General features: G+C 30.8%; 1 protein-coding gene across 6 annotated transcripts in view; it reads right to left on the bottom strand.

Moving 5' to 3' along the window:
- The window catches only part of LOC143255803 (uncharacterized), a 117500-nt gene that overhangs the window by 55571 nt on the left and 37461 nt on the right, over window positions 1-24468 (bottom strand). For all 6 annotated transcript variants that reach the window (XR_013030850.1, XM_076512043.1, XM_076512046.1 and 3 more), the window contains 7 exons: window positions 20243-20377; window positions 16422-16733; window positions 15704-15875; window positions 12492-12649; window positions 10872-10973; window positions 4814-4924; window positions 698-913 (listed from right to left, as the gene is read on the bottom strand). Coding sequence is in view for 5 of the 6 variants with exons in the window: in XM_076512043.1 (XP_076368158.1) it covers window positions 698-913; window positions 4814-4924; window positions 10872-10973; window positions 12492-12649; window positions 15704-15875; window positions 16422-16733; window positions 20243-20377 (1206 nt within the window). In the remaining variant the exon portion in view is untranslated. The remainder of the gene's footprint in view (window positions 1-697; window positions 914-4813; window positions 4925-10871; window positions 10974-12491; window positions 12650-15703; window positions 15876-16421; window positions 16734-20242; window positions 20378-24468) is intronic.

A 24468-nucleotide genomic window follows, 5' to 3' on the forward strand; every position in this document is an offset into this window, starting at 1 on the left:
ATATAACAATCTGAATCATGAGTATAGTTTTGATGGGAGTAACCTTAGCACTGATATAGTAGAAAAAGGTTCTGATGATCTTGTTCATCAATCTCTTAAGCCATCCAAACAATGTACTGTTGTTAATGGCAGGGCAAATAGGATTTTTAGTTGCATTTACAGAAGTATTGAATACAAGACTAAAATGGGTTATAAATGTCATTATATATGTAATCTGTTAGGCAACACTTTGAAAAGGGCATTGAATTGTTGGAAAGGGTTCAGAGGAGGACCACTAGGATAGAATGGTTGTCATATGATGATAAGTTAAGATCATTGAACTTGGTTTTTCTTGAAAAAGAGTAGTTAGAGTGAATATGATTGAGGTGTTTGAAATTGTTATGGGAATTGATGGTAAGACTAGGGGATGCAAACATAAATTTTGGCAGGATACTAAACATATTCAGGATAGGTAGCTTTATTTTTCTAATAGGGTGGTTGGTAATTTAAGGGGCTTTAAGGGAAAGAATGATAAATATTTAAATGATATGGGCTGGCTTTGAGTTTTTAGTGTTTTGATTAATTTGATGAATAGAACAGCTTAGGTGTACCAAAAGGTCCCTTTTTGTCCTTTAATGTTATGTTACAACAGTATTTTCAAAATAACATAATCTAGATTAATCCAAATATAAATAAAAAGTAATCATTCATCACCTACCAAACACCTTTTTTAATTCATCATTTTTTTGTTTCTGGTCTGACAACTGAAGTAAAGAATCGAACATATCAGGAGTCAGAAGATATGCAAAATCTTTCTGGCATTCACTTTGGGCTTCACTCCAAGTAAGTGCATCTTGAACTTTTCTCATACAAAAAAGTGAACCAGAGATATTCTTGTACTTGTATTCTAGTCTACATGGTGGATCATCAATTTCTAAGATGAAAATTAGCGGATAAATAACACATAATGTTCATCTACTTCTTTGTATCATGGTACTTTTGAGGACCATAAAAATGAAAAAATTATATTAGAATCTGGCCAAAAGATGTACTACATACTGGGAGAACTTTAAGATTTACTGAATGCCTGACTCACCAGGCAATTTGTAGGATGATGCCAACTGAACTACATACTCAGGTTTTTAAACAGCAATAATATGTTATCAGCTTTTTTCTGGTAAACTCATAATAAATTATAACAAACATACAATAAAAGAAAAAGTATATCAAAAACAAATAAAGACAACCCTGCTGAAGGTTTGGACTTTAATTGTACAACAATGTGGTTTTAAATAATGAAATGTATTTCAAGTGATATACTAAATGCATTAAATTATTTGATAGCTTGCTTTTATCACTTATGTAAAGTGCTAGTTAAAAACTTTCACTGAACCAAAACAGAAATACAGTAACTCAGCACTACTTTAATTTTCTGGCAACACTTAGTAATACAAAAATGCCTAGTTGAAGCTAAAACCTTTTGTATGGATAATGGGTTTAAAGAATAAAATACATTGCATTCACAAACTACATCATAACTTTTATAATTATAACAACTTTCACAAATTTCAATCACATTACTGAAACAAGGTGAAAAATAACAACAATAAAGTAGTAAACTAACAGTTCTCTTGAACTTTTACAGAAACATTCTTCATACTTATGATCTGTGGTAATGATAAAAACACACTTTTAACACGTTGGATAAAGTTACTGTGTACTAATAATGCACCAGACTTAGGTGATACTGCTCATTAGATCTTCTAATTACATTATACCACAGCTTTATTGTCTTTTGCAATACATATGTTTAACTAGTTTGAATACATATGTATATTATTTTAAAAACAAGTGGAAAATGAACTGTTTGTTTGTCTTTGAATTTGTCACCATCAAGTCACATACATCTACTGAAAAAGGATCCTGAGCTCAACAACAACATAGTATATATATATATATATACAAAAAGTTGAATAAGTTTGTTTTGTTTGTTTGGTTTTGAATTTCGCACAAAGCTACTCAAGGGCTATCTGTGCTAGCCGTCACTAATTTAGCAGTGTAAGACTAGAGGGAAGGCAGCTAGTCATCACCATCCACCACCAACTCTTGGGCTACTCTTTTACCAACGAATAGTGAGACTGACCATCACATTATAACGCCCCCACGGCTGAAAGGGCGAGCATGTTTGGCGCGACAGGGATGCGAATACGTGACCCTCAGATTACGAGTCGCACGCCTTAACACGCTTGGCCATGCCAGGCCAGTTGTATAAGTAAAAGCCTTTAACTGACATCAATAAAATTGAACAATAAACAGACAGCACACAATCCACTTGTCTTAAAATAATATATTCAAAACATATCAAACATACATACAAAAATTCTTTACACTGTAGGATATCCAAGTTGTATTTGAATAATTAATTCTCTTATCAAAAGGCCAATTACGTTAATTCGCTTACTTTAGAATCTAACTGACAAGATGAATTATTTTTCTTTATTCTTGTTTCTTACTGTAAATCTGCAATAGATTTCCTTATGTTACTCTGAGTGTCACTACAGTTGTATTTTAAACTTTAAATAATTGTAACACAGATGGGATGGGTTCAATTACTTTACAACACTCTTTGACAAGACAAATTATTTTCATTATCTCAATTAAGTTGTGTACTCATTTTGAAATATTAACAGTTACAGCTGATAACTCATGTACTGGATAACTTCACATTTTCTAGCTTTTTACTGACCTGATTTAACATAAATTTTTTTCTACTTCTTTAAGTCTAAGCTATCACTCACTTGGCCAACTGTATTTATATGTTGATCAATGAAGCCTTCATTTTTTTCTATAAGCTATGTATTTGGTGCTGTAATCAACAATACTCACTTTAGGTAATGAGAAATATACTGAAGGGTCGAGTAACATGGCGTCAACAACATTACAACAATGGAACAACACATACAATGCATGACTTTTATCAAGGTATACAACACTTGTAACTATTGCCTTTAAAATAATTAACTTTTAACACTCTTGTTATAAAGAAACTAAACAAACATTAAATATTAACTCACAAAATAAATAAAATAATAATGCCTACACTACTCAATGTTTTATATCTAATATTCTCTTTATCCTAATGCAATAAGAACTTGACCCATTTTACTGGCCTTGTGACCACCACAAAAATTAGATATAAATCTAAATTACAGTTTTTATACGTAGAATGTAATAATGCAAATTGTAAAAGAAAAGTAAAATTACGGACTTGTAACAGTTTATATTTTTTTTAGTTCTTTTTGTTTTGTTTTATAAATCTTTAAACAATTTAGCTGCTATGGTTGCATTGTTAAGTTATAAACAATGAAATAACCCAAGTTACAGTACAATGAAATTAAGAATTTTTTACTAAATTTTCATTTATGTTTTCCTATATAACCTAATAAATTAAAATTTTATGCATCTTAAATACTTCTATAATAATAACAAAAAACTTAAGTATCTACTCATGCTTTTTGCAGTTAAAAACTCCAAGTGTCACAAGAAGCTTAAATTTTGATCATCTTGTTGTTGACACCTTAAAATTTTTTTGGTTATTTCCAATATTCAATTCAGAATGCAAAATAATAACATGTACAAGGCATACAATGTTCTTTAAATAAAGTAATTTAACTGGCTTTCTAACTAAGCTTTAAGTGCATTAAATAATTTCTTTACCATGTCCAAGATGAGCTTGGTGATAGAAACTTTAAGTCTATATGTCACATAATTAAAGTCTGTCCTCAGAATATGCTAGCATTATACATAATTTATTTCAATATATTTGTTTTGAAATTAATCAATTAAAATCATATATTAAAATTTCCATCCAGGTTTACTGACATGCAATGTTAATAAAGTAGGTTAATTACGTTTTAAATATAATTGTGAAAAGGTTATGACATGTGCACTTTTGCCTACATGTATCCAGAAACTTAAAATACCATGCTAACAAGATATAAAGTACATCCAGGTTTATTGACATCCAATGATAATAAAGTAGATTAATTAAGTCTTGAATATAATTGTGAAAAGGATGTGCACTTTTGCTTCCCTGTATCCAGAAACTTAAAATACCATGCTGACAAGATATAAAGATATAAGGAAGATTAGGTGCAATATGCACTGTTTGCTCCATCGATCAAATGTGAATATATTTATTCTTGATGATGAGAAACCCACTTGAAGTAAACATGTATCTCAGAATGGCTGGTATGGGTATTAACACTTTTACTAATAAAGCAGAGAGCAACCTGAAGATATATTTTGAGTGTATTTTTGATAAAATGTATTAATTTCTTTTTTCTATATTTTCATAAAATTTGGAAATTTTAGTGATTGATGTGGAACACACCTATTGTTTATAAAATAAATGACTTAAGCCAACATCAGATACACTGGAATGATAATCTCACCAAGGAATTGTTTACACCTAACTTAAAAGTAATGTAAAACTAGTTGCATGTTTTGGTTAGAAAAGTTACAATTGAAGTTCAATGCAATTTTTGTAAAAGAACACTTAATGTTTCATTTGTTAAATGTAAATTCTCATAAGTACATCTATGCTAATTTTATCTTTAGCAAATCAGTTGCACTCTTTATTATTTGGTCTTTACTACTGAACACTGCTCTCAGTGATCACAGAGCAAAGACTGTTAAAGCACAAAAGTAGCAATCTCCTGATGTGGTAAAAAAAAATTCACCGAGAATAAACCAGTATGATGTACACACTTTCTCTAAATTTGGGATTTTATTCTTTAAAATGGGAATGTGAATAATAACTATCAAAACATACCCTCATTAATGTAGTGTTGAAGTCTGACACACTGAGAAGAATTAAAGTCAGACCATCTGGAACCATCAACAAAGCTAGATTCACAAGCACGAATGACAAGCTGCCATGACTCTGCAAAATAAATGGGAAAAAAAGATGATGAAAAAATAGAGAATTCACAATTACTGTAATATTTAACTTTCGATTGTACTTACTAAAAATATCACGAAACAGAGTGACAATTTTAGTCATTATTATATAAAACATAGCAGCAAAATAACATCTCAAACTTCTAATTGACAACTTTGTTTTAATAGCTTCAGCATTTGAATATGATTCCTTAATAATGACATCTGACTTAGTACAAAGTGTTAGATGAAAATAATGTGTATAATGTTTATGTTCAGTCTATGACTTTGACCTAGTCACTACCAGAAATAATACATATTTCATCAAAACACCTGAAGGCAATTTAAATATATGAAAACTCGAGTATCCTGAAGATATAAAAGATTGATGTCATTTATACATGAAATATCTAAAGACCTTCTGAGAAAACAGATGTGTTTAAAAACCACATTTTACTCTACTTCTGACACACACAGTATTTATATTCTATGCTAAGGGGAAAATTACTTGAAGAGTGAATGATAAGGTCTTTAAAATAAGGTTCTTTCTTTCCTTGTACACATGCAATAATATACACAATGAACAATGAGGTGATTCATTACTCTACTAAACTTGATATTACAGCTGGGTAGTTAGTGGAATTTCCTAATAGGTTATATTCAACTAACTGATTATTCTCATGAAGCTAATCTTTTTCAAGAAGTTTTGAACTACCTCTTGTTCAATAAGATAAACATCCTCAGGATCAACAATTAAAGATTAAGTTTTCTTTCCAATCCTGAAAATATATCATATAAGCAATATTGGACAAAACCTGTAACAAGTTAAAAGGTTCATTAACATGGGTTTCTCCCTACAAATGTTCATAAGATTACCTTACTAAAACTATTTAAACTACTTTTACATAAAATATAATTCTCTTTCTTTTTCACGTGATAAGACTGGTAAACATTTTTGTTACAGCATGTCATAGATAATATAAAATTGACTGAAAATAAATTAATAATGATTCCACAAAAATAAATAATAATATTGATGAAACTTTGTAGAATGGATGGCAACTGTCTGTTGTGGAGACAAGTGTAGAGATTTAGAAAGGTGGATGACTTTCGAACCATCATCCTCTACAATTGTGTCTCCACAACAGGCAGTTGCCATCTATTCTATAAAGTTTCATTATATATACTCTGCCTAAACAATCTAATCAAAGAATAATACTTACTATTTGGCAAGAAAACAGAAAACTTGTGATAATGCTAAGTTACCACTTTGCAGAGATTAAAAGAAGGTGAAAATAAAGATTTTGTAAGATATATTAAATTTGCACTAGTACCAAAAAGCATAATGTGTAATGAATATTTTACAATTTTGTTTTCTAATTCAATCATCATCATACAAAAATACACTTTAAAAAATAACTTAAAAACATAAAATCAACACATTTTTTAAGCAAGAAGTTGTTGCCTCAGGCAGAAGCTTAAAAATAGCATATTAAGATGACTAATGACTGAAAGAAAGACTGTAAATCTACTGAAACATAAGGAAAAATCTACAACTCAAACAATAAAAATCTGAAAGTGATAAGTAGTATTTTTGCATATGACAAAAATCAGACTTTTGTCTTCCCTATTCAGCTAGGGCTAGTCATGATTAAACAGTGAGAGTCCTGTTCATTTAAGTAGGTTAACTACTTAGCTGTATTATACATTATTAAGACTTTTATTAATCCACGCATAGTTAATTCTGATAAACATTGTAACAGATTTAATATTGGTATATTAAAACATATTTGTGTTAATAAAGAAAACTGTGTAGCAAACTTATTGGCAAATATCACAAATTTGATGCCTATGGACATTCAACTGACTTCTAAATTCAAATTCAAGTTTCAAGCTATTTGGAATTGTAATATGTAAAGTATGTAAGATAAAAATCAGAGACTTGTCTGAGATAAATTATAATACATAACAACACATTTAATTAACAAATTATTCCCAATCAAAATTCTTTTTTGTGCTAATAAAAAATAATGAACATTAAATTCCTGTCACTTTTTTGTTTATAATAATCTTATTCTAAATAACACTGGTTACATTTGTAGCTTCATTTGTAATTAGCAAGTAATCAAAAGCACTATTTTACATTAAAACTATACTATTATTTAGTCCAAACCAGGTAAACACAAGTAATAGTTATCACTGTTGCTAGCTATGTAAGCAATAGTCATTAGGCTACACTTTCACAAGTTATATATAGTGTCACTGAAAGTCATACCAGTGGAGGCATTAGCAACTATTGTGTCATGTGTAAGTTATATGTATTTGAAGTTGAACAACTTTGGTTCTTAACAGAGAGACTAAGGCCAACTAATAATGTCTCTAGTCTTGAACAGTTAATCAGATGGAAATTAACCAGCCAGCAGCATCCACCACCAGCTATTGAGGATTATAATGTGTAAATTCATCCTACTTAATAGTAAAGAGTAACTCAAAAATCAGCAGATTTTATTCAGTCCTGCATCCATCTAGTAACTATTCAAAATGATGAATATTATTTAAATATTCATTATAAAGAATTTAAGAAAAAGTAGTATTTAAAATCCTAGCCATTTCATTGGATGTTACCTTTCCTTCCATACCTCATAATACATTTCTGTATTAGAGGTTAACTATTAAAAATTAATCTGGAATAGCATTATTCCTAGTAGGTTCCATAACCATTTGTTGAAGAAAACTATCCTAAATAGTTTCTAAAAAAATCCATCTCCTTCAAGACTTCTCTCTAATATTTCCCAATCCACATATTTCAAATTAAACTTTCCCATAATTATAACTTAATTAGCAACTAATTATTTATTTTATTCTAGATTTTTTTCATTAATCTCAGTTTCATTTGGTCAGTAGAAATTTAAATTATAAACCTTCTTCCCTTATAACCACGAACAAAAACCTAAACAAATTCAATCTCATAGCTATTAGTTTTGATATCCCAAACCTGAAGAGAGTGTAACCCAATTTTTATATAAAAAAGCCTTTTTAACCTTTCTTTTTAGTACTCTATCTCTATTAAACAACCTATAATTTAGCATTTCAAAGCAATTACAGTGATCAAAACTGTTTACATTTAACAAGGTTTCAGTTATTCTCATATTACATTAAAATTCTCTATTCTGAACAGTGGTTCTGACGATAAAGTACTCTCTTTCTCCACTTACAAAACTAGCTTTTCTCATTTTGTGCTGCTCTCTGTATGCAAATGTTTTTCAGAAAAGCATGCTACAAACCTTCATCAGCCCTCTCTTGGAATTCAAAGTTCCAACATATCTCTCAGGCAAATTGCTGTGTGTCACCAACAGGATAGTATTACTCAGTGATGTCGAGAAACCCACTTGTTGAGAAATTAAAATGCAAAAATGGCTCGTTTGGGTTGAGAAAATATTTTACATAGAAGAGCGAACAATGTTTCAACCTTCTATGTAAAATATTTTCTCAACCCAAACGAGCCGTTTTTGCATATAAAAGGATAGTATTACTATCATGACACATGTGACTACCATTATGTGCCATAACCACACTATCACTTCTCATTTCTTAGATTGTTCAGCTTCCTTGAAGTGTTTTCATTTTTCATATTTATTTTAATTTTATTTACTATTCTTCACAGTTGTAGAGTTAATATTTATTAAAGCACAACTTTCTTGTGGTTGTTGCTTTTTCCCATTTATCAGTTCTAAAGTTACAGCCACCATTTTGTGTACTTCAGCAGCATCTTATGCTATATATTTTCAGCCACATGTGCAGGCAACCCATCAGGGGATATACTGTTACTCATTTGCTGAGAGATTAAGTCAAATTTTCTTACCACCTTTTGCCCCACTTCCTCCTCAGCCTTTTGAGTTAGACCAGGCTGATGCTGATTTTGTTTGTTTGTTCCCCTGGAATTTGCTGCATCTTCCTGTTCACAATATGATGATTTAGCTTGTCCATTACCACTCTTTTCACACTCCTCACTCTACCATGGAGACATACTTTTCTCTTTGGAGGGCATTTTCTCCAGGTCTTTGGATGACCAAAGTGGACATTTCCAATGCCACATTCCTGTTGCAGAATATTCATGTCCATATCTTCAGTTTGTTCACTGGTTGGTTGTGTATCAGTTTTGTGCCTTACCTTCTAGCCTAGCCTCAGAACCATATGTATTTTCTTATGTTGCTTGCTCCTTTGCTTGGCATATTTATGCTTCCACAGTTATATGGATGACTGAATTACAAAATCTGTACATGTAAGCTGGTCAGTCAATTTGGAGAAATCTTTCCTTTGCCCTACCCAATATTTGGTTCTTTTCTTCAACAACTATCTTAGTTGGGCCCAACTTCTCCCCTCTAGTTTCATTCTATGAAAAAGGCCATTTGGAAAGCCCTTTCTGTTTTTTGACAAATAGTTTGTGAGGTTCTCCTGCTTTTGGGATGTGTTTCTCCATGACTCCTCTAATATCCCTGGGCAGGGCCCATATGCAGCTTCTTGAATGGGTCCTTTATTATCAATGGAACCTCGCTTAGTTTTGAAAAACATTTTTGTGAAAAATTCACATCTATAAATGCTGTGTCCAGTGACTTGACTGGTGTGTGTTCACGTGGAGTAGCATGAATAATCATTTCATTCTCCTGCTGGTTGGGGTATGTAATGGCCAAATGGAAGGTACAACTTCAAGCTTTATCTTGTTGAACGAACATCCTGTTTGAATCATTTTCTGATGGAGATCCTTTATACTGTTCTCCATAGCAGTTTTTGCTATTGATCTCTGTGTTTGTGAATTCTTATCTACTACAAGACAACAAGCTTTGCTTATCACAACTAGGACATGATTTGTTATAGGTCTCTTTCTGAGTAGTTCTGGGTCCCCAATTTGAAACATATTCCTTATTTCCAATGCCATTAAGTAGAAGATACATTACTCCTTAGAAATTCTAAATCCCTACTCTGAACATACCAGTTATATAATCCAAGTATATGAATATATTTAAGATGGAAAGGTTTGTTAGATACTCTTCCCAAAAGTGATCAGTTTTTGATATTGTCACACTTTCTATGAAACACTAAACAATGTCAAAATGTAGTCCTATATATATGCCATTTCACTCAAACTTTCAATCAACTATGGCTGTCATGCAATTTGCTGATTTGAATATTAAAAAGTCATTTTAGTATAATGCACTCAATTTATTTACCACATCAAACCAATGAAATAATTTTGGGTTCCAAATTATCTAATGTAACAAATACTTTGATATTTTTAGAACCTTAATCTTTTAATTACCACAACTATTGGAATTTCATTCCATTAAGTTGAAATAATGGTTTTCTTTTCAGAAACATTTACAATATCAATATTAACAAGTCACATTCAATTGAAAGTTTTATTTTGGCATATAACCAAAAATAATTAATGGATCTTATGTGCCACAAATTACAGATTTCTGTGAATTTGTGTATTTGTAAAACCAATGAATTAAAGACACAACAGCAGCAGAAACCAGTTTACATTTTAAAAAAATGTATAATTTTCTTTTAACATTACATCTCTTTTAGCATTTATAATTTATTAAAACTATAAATATGTTAAATTTTACAAAAATATTGTTTTCAAAACTGAAATAACTGGGTTACAATTTTACATAAATTTGAACAATACTCTCAAAACAATAAACTGGACTCCACACAAAAAAAATACATATTAAATGAATTTACTATCGCTATAAGAGTTTATCTAAGACTGACAAGTACTCCTACATTGTAAGCCAATACATAATACAATCACTTAAATGGTTTTGAAGAAGGTTTTAGACATGCTTGTATTTAATCTTTAAAAATTATATGAGGTCTTTCTCTCAATACTAGGTGTCATCAGGCCAACTGGGATATAACAGATAAAATAGTTGAAAAATTCTTACCATTCAAACAGTATGGATTAGAAACAGCAAATTTTGTATGATGGGTTTCATTCCACGTAACATTTTCCCCTTTTACTGGTTCCACCTGTTTACCACAAAAATCTGTAAGAGAAATTGCACAATGTGAATTTCTATTTAGTACTCCCAAACAAATTTACTCGTAGTTGGGAACCTAGTAACTGAAAAGACATGATGTAGTGATTTCGTACACTTGGATTGAAATAAACAAGTTATTGCAAAGTTGCACAAAACTAATGCTTTTTCAAGTACAGACAAACTGAAAAATAGATGAGTGCTGACAAGGTGGACTATTACAGTTTTAGTGAACTATTTAATTGGAGAGGATATATATATAAAGGATAAATAAACTTTACTAAAAACAAAGTTATACCACATTGTATGAATAGTCACTGGAATTAACATTGGAGTAATGACAAGATTTCACAAGCAAGTTTTGACTTTTGAGTCATCAACAAACCTGTTCAAAATGCCAAACTGTATTTAAAATTTAGCCATCCTCTGTATCACACAGTAACACCTAATGTGAATTTAGCAATTAAGCCACACTTACCTAGAATGGAAGATAGCTACTCTAATCAAACCCTGCTAAATAAATAACACCCAAGGTTGAATTTAGCATGCAACCTCACTGTGGTTAGATTGTACCAAATTATAGATTTAGGTTTTGACTTTATACACAGCTTAATTCATTACTATTGGGTAATTATCACATTAATAAATTTAAAGCTGGCCAAATGACTGAGTATATTGGATGGAAGATTTTATTTGAAGCTAAAACTGGTGATGGTGGTTTAAGCAAGAGTGGCTGTAGAAACAACTTGTGTCATTTTAACACACATATATGACTTTTATTAAAGATCTGTACTATACAATAGTTTCATTTTACTCTTCTATCATACCTATAAACTTAATACTTTCCTCAAACTTTTTCACTTCATGCACCTAAAATTTAACTACAGTAATAATTGTAGGAAGCAGCAAACAAACATCACATTATTTATATTGTAATGTGCAATTATAATTTTTAAATTTATACCAATGATAGGTGAACATTATATCTTTCTGGTAATTGAGACAATATTTTATTTAACAAAATTAACAGATTGAAAATTATTAAATTTATATAAATTGCAAAATGAGTGATGAAATCAAAGCTGAAACTAAAGCAAATTTCTTTGTTTAAAGCATTTTAACAAAACAGTCATTTAGAAGTAATTTATTGACAAATTAGTGTAAAAAATGTTTCAAAATTTGAATGAGTATTCATGTGTCATGAAATGTGTATAATTAAAGAAGAGATGTCATAAAATTCATACGACAATCGAAAAACATTTTGATAATCACTCAATTTCTGTTGCAAGTTGAAATACAATTTAATATTCATAACCTAACCAATGTATAATCATAATTTATGCATTGACTTGTTATGTAACATCTGTGAAGCAATCTGAATACATTAACCATAAACTGATAAAAGATTTTTGTATATTAGTTACTTAAGACTGTATGATATATTTTCACAATGAACGTTAATAACTTAACTACTTATATTAATAAAACATAATACAGCTTCTCAAAAACCTTCAAATTGCTGTTTACCTGTAAATTTCACTTGCACAGTGGCATTAAACACTTCTGAAGCACGTGACTCGATATATTTCAAAAGAGCTTCCTGAGCCTTATGACTTCTAGAAGTCTCTGTCACTTTCAGAAATATGTGCATTCGAAGTACAATATCACTGGAATCAGGATTTCTCCTGTAAAACAAAATTATCATGTCAATTCCACTTTGAATTCATATTAAAATAATTGGTGATTCACTAACTGACCTTTTATAAGCACCTACTTATTTTTCATGCTTAAATTTAATTTTTATATCAGTCTATAAAGTCAAAGTTCGTAACTTTCTATTTTTTTATCTTCCTAGGTTTGGAGACTAACTTTGAAGTACATACATTCTAGGTTGTTTTTTGTGTTAATTTCTGAAGAAGTGCAAGATCACTCTAAAAATTTATATACTGTGACAAAAATGCTTAAAGTTTATAGGTTATTACTTCAATGCATCATGGGTCCTGTATGTGAGTCTTTAACATGTTAACACAGTCAATTTATGAGACCAAGTAATATGATGGTGTTTTGAGGCACAGAAACAGATATAAATTTCAAAAAGTGATTTTTTTTTTCATAAACTTAATATTTATCAAGTGTGTGTCAAACTATGGTGCTGTAATATTAAATTGCATCAAAATCTAGTTTCTTCTTGTGATTGTGATGTGTGACCCATCAACAATATACTAATAGTTATTAACTGACTTTGTTTCCATAAAACTAAATAAAATAGTCTTAACATCCTACAAAGCAAAATAAGCCAGTAGCAAGCATGACCAAATGTTTTGCATCACCTTTGTTGTTTAAAATTAGTCCTACAAAATTGTGGTAATAAAAATAATGTAAGGTAATTTGTAAACAGAGCATAACTTTATTTCTTTCAAGTTCTTAATATTTCACATTTATAATATTTCATGATAAATAACTTGCATACTGTTTACAATAAATTTCTCACTATAAGGTTAATTTAGAAACAATATTCCAGCCCCTTCAATTCTGACAGAACATGTTTACTTACCTTTTAAGAGATATCAATGTAATTTACAAACAAATTTTTTTATCTTCCTAGGTTTGGAGACTAACTTTGAAAATTTATAATTTATTAAATAATTCATTGAACACGTTACAAAGTAAACGTACTTTACAATACAATATGGTATATAACATTTAATTTACTATTTTTTGTACATGATGCACATACATTTAATTTCCTAGTTAAAATTTAAACTGCAGTAGTCCAAATGACAACTTTTCACTCTTAGATACAAGGATTTCTGTGATAATAATGTATTTATAGACAACATTTTGGACATTTTTACCTAATTCACTTCACACCTCTAAATAACTGGAGGCTGTAACTACAAAAGTGCTTATTTGATCATTAAAGAAATAACAAATATGGTTTCAACACTCTGTCTTATTCTTTTATTATTATTATCATCTCATTCTATTCACTTCAGTCCTTCTTTTTTTATCTTGTTAGATAACATATTCTGTCCATAAGGATATTTCAGTGTGTATCTTAAGCCTGAGTTAAATGAGTTAGAACTAGAATATCCCTTGGTGGCTGAACTATAATGAAAACTAAACCTGATAGCTGACCAAACAAAAACAGAGGTAAAAATGTGATACTGTGTACTGTTAAAATGACAATCAGGTAATCCTTGAAATCAAGGTATACTTCATCTACTTTTTTCATTAAAAATTTGCATTTATACAGCTTGTGTTTGGTATTAGATAGTCAGTCTTGAGTTAAAAACAAACAAAGTTCAGTACTAAACAAATAGGAACAAGTAAGGACTATGGTCTGTCATCAGAAAAGGAAAAATAAGTGTAGTCTAAAACAAAATTTCTTTATTTAACATTAACACAGTGGTTGTTGCCCAAATTGGCTGGACTCCTTTCATGTTATCTGGCAGCTGAGCTAAATAAAAGAAAAGTCTAGAACAATTACATAACAATTTTTACCAGAAGAAATTAATGAGAAACACAAATATAGGTAAAAATCATAAATATTTCAGTCATTACAGTGGCACCATCGAAAATGACATATGTACCATGTGGCAACATAATGTATTATGAGAAAAGAACAGTGAACCTTATGAAATTTGAAATATTAACAAGTAACATATTTTACACATGATGTCCTACTTATTGTAGCCTGAGATTAATTTCTTATCAAATAAAGTACAACATTTCCAGATGGTAAGTAACAAAATAATTTAAGACATATGTTGTCCAGATGGTAAGTAACAAAATAATTTAAGACATATGTTGTTTCTATAAAAATACTGCTTCACTTGTACAATTTTTCCTCGGGTGGCTGATTAACTTCTGACTGCAGCAATTTAATATTTTCTGATTGATATAGTGATGTGATGGATTTATATGGATACAACACATATGCAGTAATACAATGTTGCTTCATTATCTTAGTCAACAGTACAAAGTTTAATTTGAATTTTCATAGTTCCAACCAGTTCTTTTGTGCATGAAATCAGATACTCATGATTTTAACTTTATAAATAATGAAGAATCTAGTACTTTGTTTCATGTCATTTTAACATTATCTTTGTCACAAAATACTTTAAAGATGTACTTTGTGTTTGCTGGAGATCTTGTTCTTTGGTTATAATTACTAACAGTTGTAATGGTCAGTACAGTAACAGAGATTGTTAAAACTATTTAAGTAGTTGAAACAAGTACAATACAATGTCCTGTTGTACTGAATTATTCTGCATATCTCACAGCAATTTTTGTTTGTTTGTCAAGCTGAATTTTGTCTATTTGTTTCATTGTCCTTAGTTCCCAGGTTTTGCATATGTAGTAAGCTCCAGAAAAAGTGTGAATAAAAAGTTAAATTTCCTTGCCTACTCTATAAATTCCAAGGTAGTCTTCTGAAAATAAGGTGTTTAAGTATTACATACATAAATGTTTACAATGTAACATTTTACAAAATCTTTAACATAATACAAAGGGCAAGACAAGAAAAAAGCATTTAACATGTTTAAAAAATAAGTTCACTTTAAGATCTTCATAAATCTCTAGCATTAAGAGTACTGTGAACTCCTACTAAATGAAAAAAACTTCCTTAAAAAATTACTGCCAGTAAAACTTGTGCATTTCTCAGCATAATAATTTGCTCTACTTTGTGCATAGTTTTAAAATAATGAAGTTAGATAGAAAGGAAAAAAACAACATACTTGAAATTCATAAAATCCCAATCTGGTTTTTGTGTATTATTTTGCAGTTTTTCAATCAGTGACTCCATTTTTTTAGTAACGAATTGTCTCGTGTTTTCATAAAACTGTAACTTCTGTAAACCTTTGAAAGGAATATTTTTACCTTGGATCTTCATAACAAACGAGATAAAATCTGAAAAACAAGTTGTTTTCTTTGGAGCAAAATGTTTGTCATAAATTATTAAACAACACTTTCATACAATGAGTGTTTCAGAGAATGACACATAAGTGTAATAAACCAGACTACAACAAATATACAATGATATTTATATATAAACTCCAGATAAATGAAAGTTACCTCTAAAAGTTTACCATATGAAATCTTGCAGAATGAAAAAAAATACATTATTCACATATAGAAAATCCTTGACATAGAAATATTTAATTTTTTTCAGCCATCTTCCAGCAAATATATGATGGTTTGATCTCTCAAGATTCAAATGATATATTAGAAAAGTTATGCTTTCTTCACCAGGTAGTTTTCAAATACTGTTTGATATTTTTATATTTAATACTGAAACAATTATCTCCAATTACTAAAAATATTGTATGCTTGCACTGCAAATAACACTTAAAACATTTATTGTGTTATAATATCTAAATGTCAGCTATACTGTACATTAAGTTAAGTTTTATACTACATTATTAATGAGATTCAAGGTTGTTTCAAAAATCGTACCTGAAAAATACACAGAAGCAGGCGATGACATGACTGGTTTAGGAAAACCAGGAAACCATATACCACACATGTATTCTCCTTGCCTTGTTTTTATATTGCCAATCCATTTAGTGTAGTCGACAACACTAGTTGGAAGAATAGCCATGGAACTGTATTCAATGTAAAGTCCATTCTTCATCCACACATATGTTATAGTATAATTATTGTATGTTATCCCACATCTCAAATATTTTTTGGAACTTTCATTAAGCAAAAAAGAAGCCATTTCCAGATGATAAGTCTCATGATCTGGCTGGATGAAGACTTTAACATCTACAAAATATAATTTTAAAAGATTCTTTTTTATCACTCTTCTAATTCAACAGTGTATTTCAAAAATCAGAACATTTTTAAATGATGAAAAAACCTTTAATTGTATACTTAAAGAGCATTCATTAAACAATTTTTCTTTCACAACAGCAAGATGTTTTACTTCATTTTATTTTGAAGAACAATGTTCTTGATGTATCAGTCTTCTAATTACAAATGTCATTCTCACATACAGTCATATGAAAAAGTTATGACACCATATGAAAGCCTGTGTATTTTTGTAACATTTTTGGATATATAGATATTTAATCTCAATTTTAACAATACTGAGAGATTATAGGAATATAACTAAACAATTAAAACTGAAGAAAAGACTTTTCAAGATCTTCTGTAAATGTAATTCTACACAAATGCATATTCGAACTGAAGAAAAAGTTAGGACACCCCACATTTATTCCCACTTAAAATGGCTCAACTCACACACAGGTGTATCACTCCAGGTGCACATGATTAGAAGATCGTTACTCAGCATTCTGAATGAGGCTTGCTCTATTTAAACCTCAGACATTTAGTTTGGTGTGCTCCTGACTGTTGAAGTGAAAGTGAGCACCATGGTGAGAGCAAAATAGCTGTCTGAAGCCTTCAGAAAGAAAACTGTAGCAGCTTTTGAGTCTGGTAAGGGATTTAAAAAGATCCCATAATATTTTGAAATCGGCTATTCCACTGTCCAGAAAACAGTCAACAAGTCGAGGGCTTTCAAAACAACTGCCAACATGCCCAGGTCTGGTCGTCCAAGCAAGTTCACCCCAAAAGCAGACTGCAAGATGCTAAAAGAGGTCTTCAAACACCATAACATGTCATCATGGGGCCTACAGCAGGCTCTGGCTACTGTTGATGTGAAAGTGCATGCCTCTACAATCAGAAATACACTGCACAAGTTTAACTTGCATGGGAGATGTGCAAAGAGGAAACCTTTGCTCTCTAAGAGAAACATCAAGGCCAGACTGAAGTTTGCCAGAGAGAATGTAGACAAAGACCAGGACTTCTGGAATAATGTTCTTTGGACATCAGAACAGAGGACATGTTTGGCATAAACCAAATACAGCATTCCATGAAAAGAACCTCACACCAACTGTGAAGCATGGAGGTGCAAGTGTCATTGTTTGGGGCTGCTTTGCTGCAGCAGAACCCGGACAGCTCACAATCATAGAATCCACCATAAATTCTACTGTGTATCAGAGGGTGCTTGAGAATCATGTGAGACCATCTGTAAGAAAATTAAAGCTGAAGTGAAATTGGACCCTGCAACATGACAATGACCCAAAACATACCAGTAAATCCACCAAAGACTGGCTGAAAACTAAGAAATGGAGAGTCCTGAAATGGCTGAGTCAAAGCCCAGATCTTAATCCCATTGAGATGCTGTGGGGTGACTTGAAATGGGCTGTACATGCAAGAAACCCCTCAAACATCTCACAGCTGAAAGAATTTTGCATTGAGGAGTGGAGCAAACTTTCTTCAGACCGATGTCAGAGACTGGCAGATGACTACAAGAAGTGTCTCACTGCAGTTATTTCAGCCAAAGAGGGTAACACCAGCTATTGGAGGTAGGGTGCCCTAACTTTTTCCTCAGTTAGAATATGCATTTTTGTAGAATTACATTTACAGAAGATCTTGAAAAGTCTTTTTTTCAGTGTTAATTGTTTAGTTATATTCCTATAATATTTCAGTATTGTTGAAATTGAGATTAAATATCTATATATCCAAAAATGTTACACAAATACACAGGCTTTCATAGGGTGTCCTAACTTTTTCACATGACTGTACATCTCCTCAATGTATTAGAATAACATCAGTAACAAAATATAAGATCATTATCTTTTATTAATGTATATTTATAATGTTGCACAAAAAATAATGCTACAGAGTTTTCATATTAATTAGTTAAGCAGAATCCTTAGTATCAATCTTACTTTTTTTAATTAAAATAATATTTTCAGATATTTCAATGAACCCGTGAGGTAGCCATCCATACTTTCCATAAGTTAGACAGATTTGTTTGACAGCCATATTTGTTTGTTTTGGATCAAATGAATACAAAAAAAGGATGTAGTAGTATTTAATTTTGGTAATGAGAATAACTGGAAAAAAATTATTTATTCCATTTAGTTAGAAATATAATAAGCAAATATTACCTAACTTGCTCTACCATAGTACACATTTCATATGTACAAACGTTTTAAATCTTTGTAAGTTTTGATTTGAAACATACTAATTTCAGTGTGGTGTGTCATGTCCATTTCAGCTCAATGTATTAGTTTCTGTAGTAGGATCTGATCACATAAGTCAATTACTGTTTCACAGGATAGTTTACTATGCATACAGTCTGATACAATCACATGAAGCAGATATATTTTCCAAGTTACTGTAACCAAGTTTTCTGCTTTTTCAACTACAGAGAGATGGTAAATGTTGGTTGCAATTTAGTTTGGGCAGATTAATTTCTTCTCTGAGGAGTCTGGATGGGATTGTTTTTGTTTTCTGTACTCTCTAGTCTGGGTAAATTTTGTTGCATTAAGATGATAAGTAAAGAAAAATTGTATTTTAGAATTTGGAGATTTAAGTAAAGCAAATATTAAACAAATAAATGTAAAAGCAATAAATCTGGTTTACAAAAAAGGATTGACATAACGAAAAAAGTTTAGTGGCTGAGTATATGTATAAGAAAAAAACATATTCATTGAACAAAACTGCTGATGTTAAGGAAACCAAAAGGCATTATGAGAAAGAAATATCCACTTTTTTTTTAAGTTTTCAGTAGCAGTTGAAGGATAAAAACCATTTACAAGGAAGATAACAAACAACTTCAGATAAATGTTTTTTTTTATTATTTTTTCTTATATTTTAAGTATTTGTGAAACTTTCTTGACAGAAAACTTTAAATAAACTCTTCTGATTCAATCCAAATGCTCTTCTATTAACAGGCAAATGTTTGGTCCCTGTAAAACTATTATTATTTCATCAAAGATTTATATTCTTTTTATTTATTTTTTCACGTTTTTTTGTAATCAGCAACTCTAGCCTGTTTAATAATAATTTAGGCACACTTCACAGTGCACTGTTTTATTATATTGTTGTAATTTTTTATTCTCTTTGGTCACTATAAATTCAGTTGTCGAACCTATGACATTCAAAGAACCTCAAAAAAGTGCAAGTTAAAATGTCAGATAGAGTAAAAAGATATTTATCTCTGATTGACATTTTCCATGAAGATTGATCCACTTTCCCTTATACCCGATCCATACCTACTCATAAAAATCTTTACTTCACTATACAGTTTTGTTCGATGAATGTATTCTTTTCTTAATTGCTAGCTTGACCACAAAGTCTTCCAAGAACTTATTATGCAAAGTACAAAAGAAAATTATAGAATAGTTTAATAGAACATAATATCTTATTTCAGTAAAAGACCCAAGTGTAAAATAAACAAACATATATTTAAAATTACTTACTTGTTTTTAAGGCACTACTAATGCATATATATCCATGGTTTAAAGTACATTCTTCATACAGTGTCCTTTTTTTATGGCCCATATAAACAGTGCAAAGACCATTGATGCCTTCTGAAGATTGCAGCCAAAAGTCTCCTGATAAACAAAAAGAAGGAAGGTGAATAATATAAACCTAAAACAAACATTTTATCTAGTGAATTGAGAATTAAATTTTTCTAGATGTGTTTCTTCCAGTAATATAGGCTTTATCCATTGAATGAGAAGATCTCTGCCAACATAACATACTGAAATGTTTTCATATTAAGACATAATTACACTGTGAACTGAAGAAAGCACAGTTCAGTGAAAGGTTAGATGTATGATTAAAGTATTCTCATATCAAACAGTTTGGTTAGAGACAGCACATATATGGTTATCCTCTTATGTAAATTAAGTCAAAAGTACAATAATTATTTATCATAACTACAAGTGAAGAGATGGTTCTAGTTATCTTTGTTAATTACTAAGAATGACTGATTTCAAAGGAAATCAACATTCTTAGGTCATACCATCAAGGGCAAACAGATAAGGTAAGTGTTGATAGAACCATTGCATAAATGGAGACTAAGATAATTTAGGGATCTAATACTATAAAAAGTGATTAATCAAGGAGATGTCAGATTAAACATTCTAAAGACTGTGAGAAATGCCAGATGGCAAACAGCATAAACTCCTTACATTATACATTATATATTTATGAGCAAAACTAGTATACTCTGGAGAACCAAATTTAGAATGCTATATGATAATTAGACATTATATAGCGAAATGTATTTCTTCTGCTACAGATGATACTCATCTAATTTCAGAACTTACCATACCATAAGAAATCACAATGAAACAGTTGTTCAGTTATTCTTTAAGTAAACTATCAATAATTGACATTTGTTGAATTCAGTTAAAAATGTCATAAGGAACTGAAAGATTGGATAAAAGCACTAATGAGTAGAGATGTAATGAATATTCAAAATGTTTTTAAGAATTAATGAGCAATATTTCTTTAAAGTTGAGTACTAAGTGAAATTCCAGAGGTTGCTGTAACAGATGCTGACTTCTCATACTTGTAGGAGGTAGAAGAGAGCTCCTTTATTAATAACACCAGTGGTCTTGTATGGTCTTACTGATTTCTCATCTTTTATTTTTGTAGCTACTACATACAATACTTTGTTTTCCAGCAGTCTCATTCCCCTTGGAAATTAATGAAAATCTTCCATAACTGCTACTTTCACCTTATTATGACAGAGGAGGTTGATATCCTGTCAGTACAGTTTTGCTGGATTTGATAAATGGTTTCCCTTCCAAGCTTGTCAGCTCCCTTGTTTGGCTTTACTCCTGCATGGCTTAGCACATAAATCCAGGTGACGGTGTAACCATGAAGCTGTTTTTATTTTTGCCATACATCTAGGGACCAACTATTCAAATATTTTTAGCAATCCTGTCACAAATATCATGTAGATGGCATTGTCTATTTGTAATTTATTGCTTTCTACAATCAAGAGGATAGCTTCCTTCATGGTTTCCTGCTTCATCTTCATGCTTCACAAGCTTTACACAGAATGTTGTTATTATACAAGATGCTGATTCCTAATTTTCATTTAATGAACCATTTCTGGCTATGATGAGAGGTGACAGTCCATAATGGTCTTTAAATAAGTGCTGACAGTTTATTTTATTTCTGTTTCACCTGTTTAAACTGATTTCCACAAATCTAAGTGGTGTCAGACGTTTGTTTTATATAGGTAAACCTAAGATTTAGTTGTAACGAATTATCTCAGTTGTGGTTGTATAGCATTTGTCCATCTACGAATGTCTCTTGAAGCTCCTTTTAGGTAATCACCTGCTTCATTGGTACCTGCAAGGTCACTGTGGAGTTAGAATGCTCCAACTGAAAAACTAATGTTTTGTATGTCCCAAAATATATTTTCTATATCAGTAGTATTAATGCTAATTAGACATATCCACATTAAAAGATAAAACATTACCATATTTTGTAGCTTATAAGATGCACTTAAGAAAAAAAACACGTACAAATCACGATGTGTTCCATATGTCAAAGGTTGGTGTTCAGCTTGTGCCTAGCCTAAACCTATTTTGATTGGCATGATACTGAGATCATTTTAATTTTTCTCTATTAATTGATAAGGAATGGTATAGGACTGTTTCAACCATACTACAATAAAGTTTTCAATTTTGGATTTGTGATATCGCTTCTAGCACAATGAATATTAATAAGACATGCTTACACTATTTATTATAAATTAGGCACAACTGATTTTGCCAAAATACACAGTAACAGAGCTGCAGATAGAGAATTTGGGCCACTGTCTAACAAGAAAAGGATTAGAGCCTGGTGTAAGCAAGAAGACAAATTGAGTACCCCTCAGAAGAGCAAATACAATCTTCACAAGAAACTAGCAAGGTGGCCAGAACTAGAAGTAAATAAGAATGGGATTATAAATGAAAGGAAGCTTGGTAATTATCTTTCAACAAAAACTTTAATGAATTAGGTCAGGGCCACACAAAAAGGGATCAAAGATTTTTCAGGAACTCCCAGCTGGTGTAACAGATTCATGAAATGACATAGATTGGCCACTCAAACCTACACAAGGATTGCCAAGAGAATGTTATGTGAATATGAAAGCAAGATCCTAAATTTCCATAAGTTTGTTATCAATGCCAGAAAACAATCAAACTACGAGCTGAACCAAACTGAAAATATGGATGAGGTACCCTTTACCTTTGATATCCCTTCAAATAAGAACATGACCATTCTTGGTATAAAATCTATCCCTATTAAGACCTTTAGGGATGGGAAAAGTCATTATACAACAGTTCTGTCATGCTATGCTGATTAAACAAACACTCCCACCACTTGTGATTTTTAAACAAACATTTCTCCAAAAGGACAAAATCCCAGTAGGAATTTTTGTTCATGTTTACCATAAAGAGTGAATGGATGAAGATAGAGTCAAAATTTTGGCTTGAAAAAGTTTGGGAAAAGAGACTAGGTGGTTGGCTTAGAAAACCAGCTCCATTAGTATGGGACCAGTTTAGGACTCATAAGATTGAGGAAACAAACAGGAAGTTACAGCAACTGAAAACACAAATTGCTGTCATTCCAGAGGACTAACATCCCAACTACAACCACAAGATGTATCAATTAATAAGCTCTTCAAAGCTTTTATAAGGGAATAATGGAGTCAGTGGATGGAGGGTGCACATGATTTACACCCACTGGCCATAAAACAAACAAACAAACAACTATTGCACAGGTGTGTCACATGGTTAAAACTGCTTGGGAAACAGTTAAGACAGACAATTATTAAGTCCTTCAAGAAATGTGGTAACAGTAATGCAATGGATGGTACAGATGATGACCTATTTGAGTGGAGGGGCAGCATTGATGATTTTGATGGTATCAATGACTTTGGTAGTCACTGCCAAGTGAAAGTGGGAATTTTTCTTGGTTTGAAGATGAGTGAACAATTAAATCTGTTTTCCCATTATCCCCAAAATTGTTCTTGTATTTTAAAAGTTATTTCAGTATTAGTGTTATTTATGTATTTGTATCATTAAATGTTATTGTCTGGGCAATAAAATGTTGTCAATTAATGATGTGAATTTTAATGAAACAGATAAGGTTAGGTATTGTTGGTGTTCTGCCTGAAATGTTTTTTGTGAATATAACTTTCCAAAATTTGAGTGTGTTTTATGCAGCAAAGTATCTTATAAGCTGCAAAATATAGCATTCAAATTTGTTTTCAGTATCTAAACAGTATCTTAAAACTTTCTGTAAGCATAAGAAGAGCCTAATTTAATTTTGTATGAAAAATGAAATAAATATTAAACTATTCTAATGAGATACTTTTAAATAAAAGTGTAAAGGTAAATACAAATTGTAGGTGGGGTCGATTCTTCTTGATGGACTCAGCAGATAGCCCAATGTGGCTTTGCTATAAGACAAACATTTCACACTCTAAACACAAATAATAATGGTGATATTGTAGCTATATGTTTTATCTTCATACAATGAGAATGTATTAAGCAACAGCTGATGCAGATCATATTATATAGATAAATCAGTGTGGTAATAGATGCAATAAACTTTTATATCATCCTTACATAAATACTTGTATGTATATATGCTTAAACAAAAATATCAGTATTCGATTTTTAAGCATTTTTAA

This window comes from Tachypleus tridentatus, chromosome 7 (assembly GCF_004210375.1).
Source record: "Tachypleus tridentatus isolate NWPU-2018 chromosome 7, ASM421037v1, whole genome shotgun sequence".
In the NCBI taxonomy this organism is placed as follows: domain Eukaryota; kingdom Metazoa; phylum Arthropoda; class Merostomata; order Xiphosura; family Limulidae; genus Tachypleus; species Tachypleus tridentatus.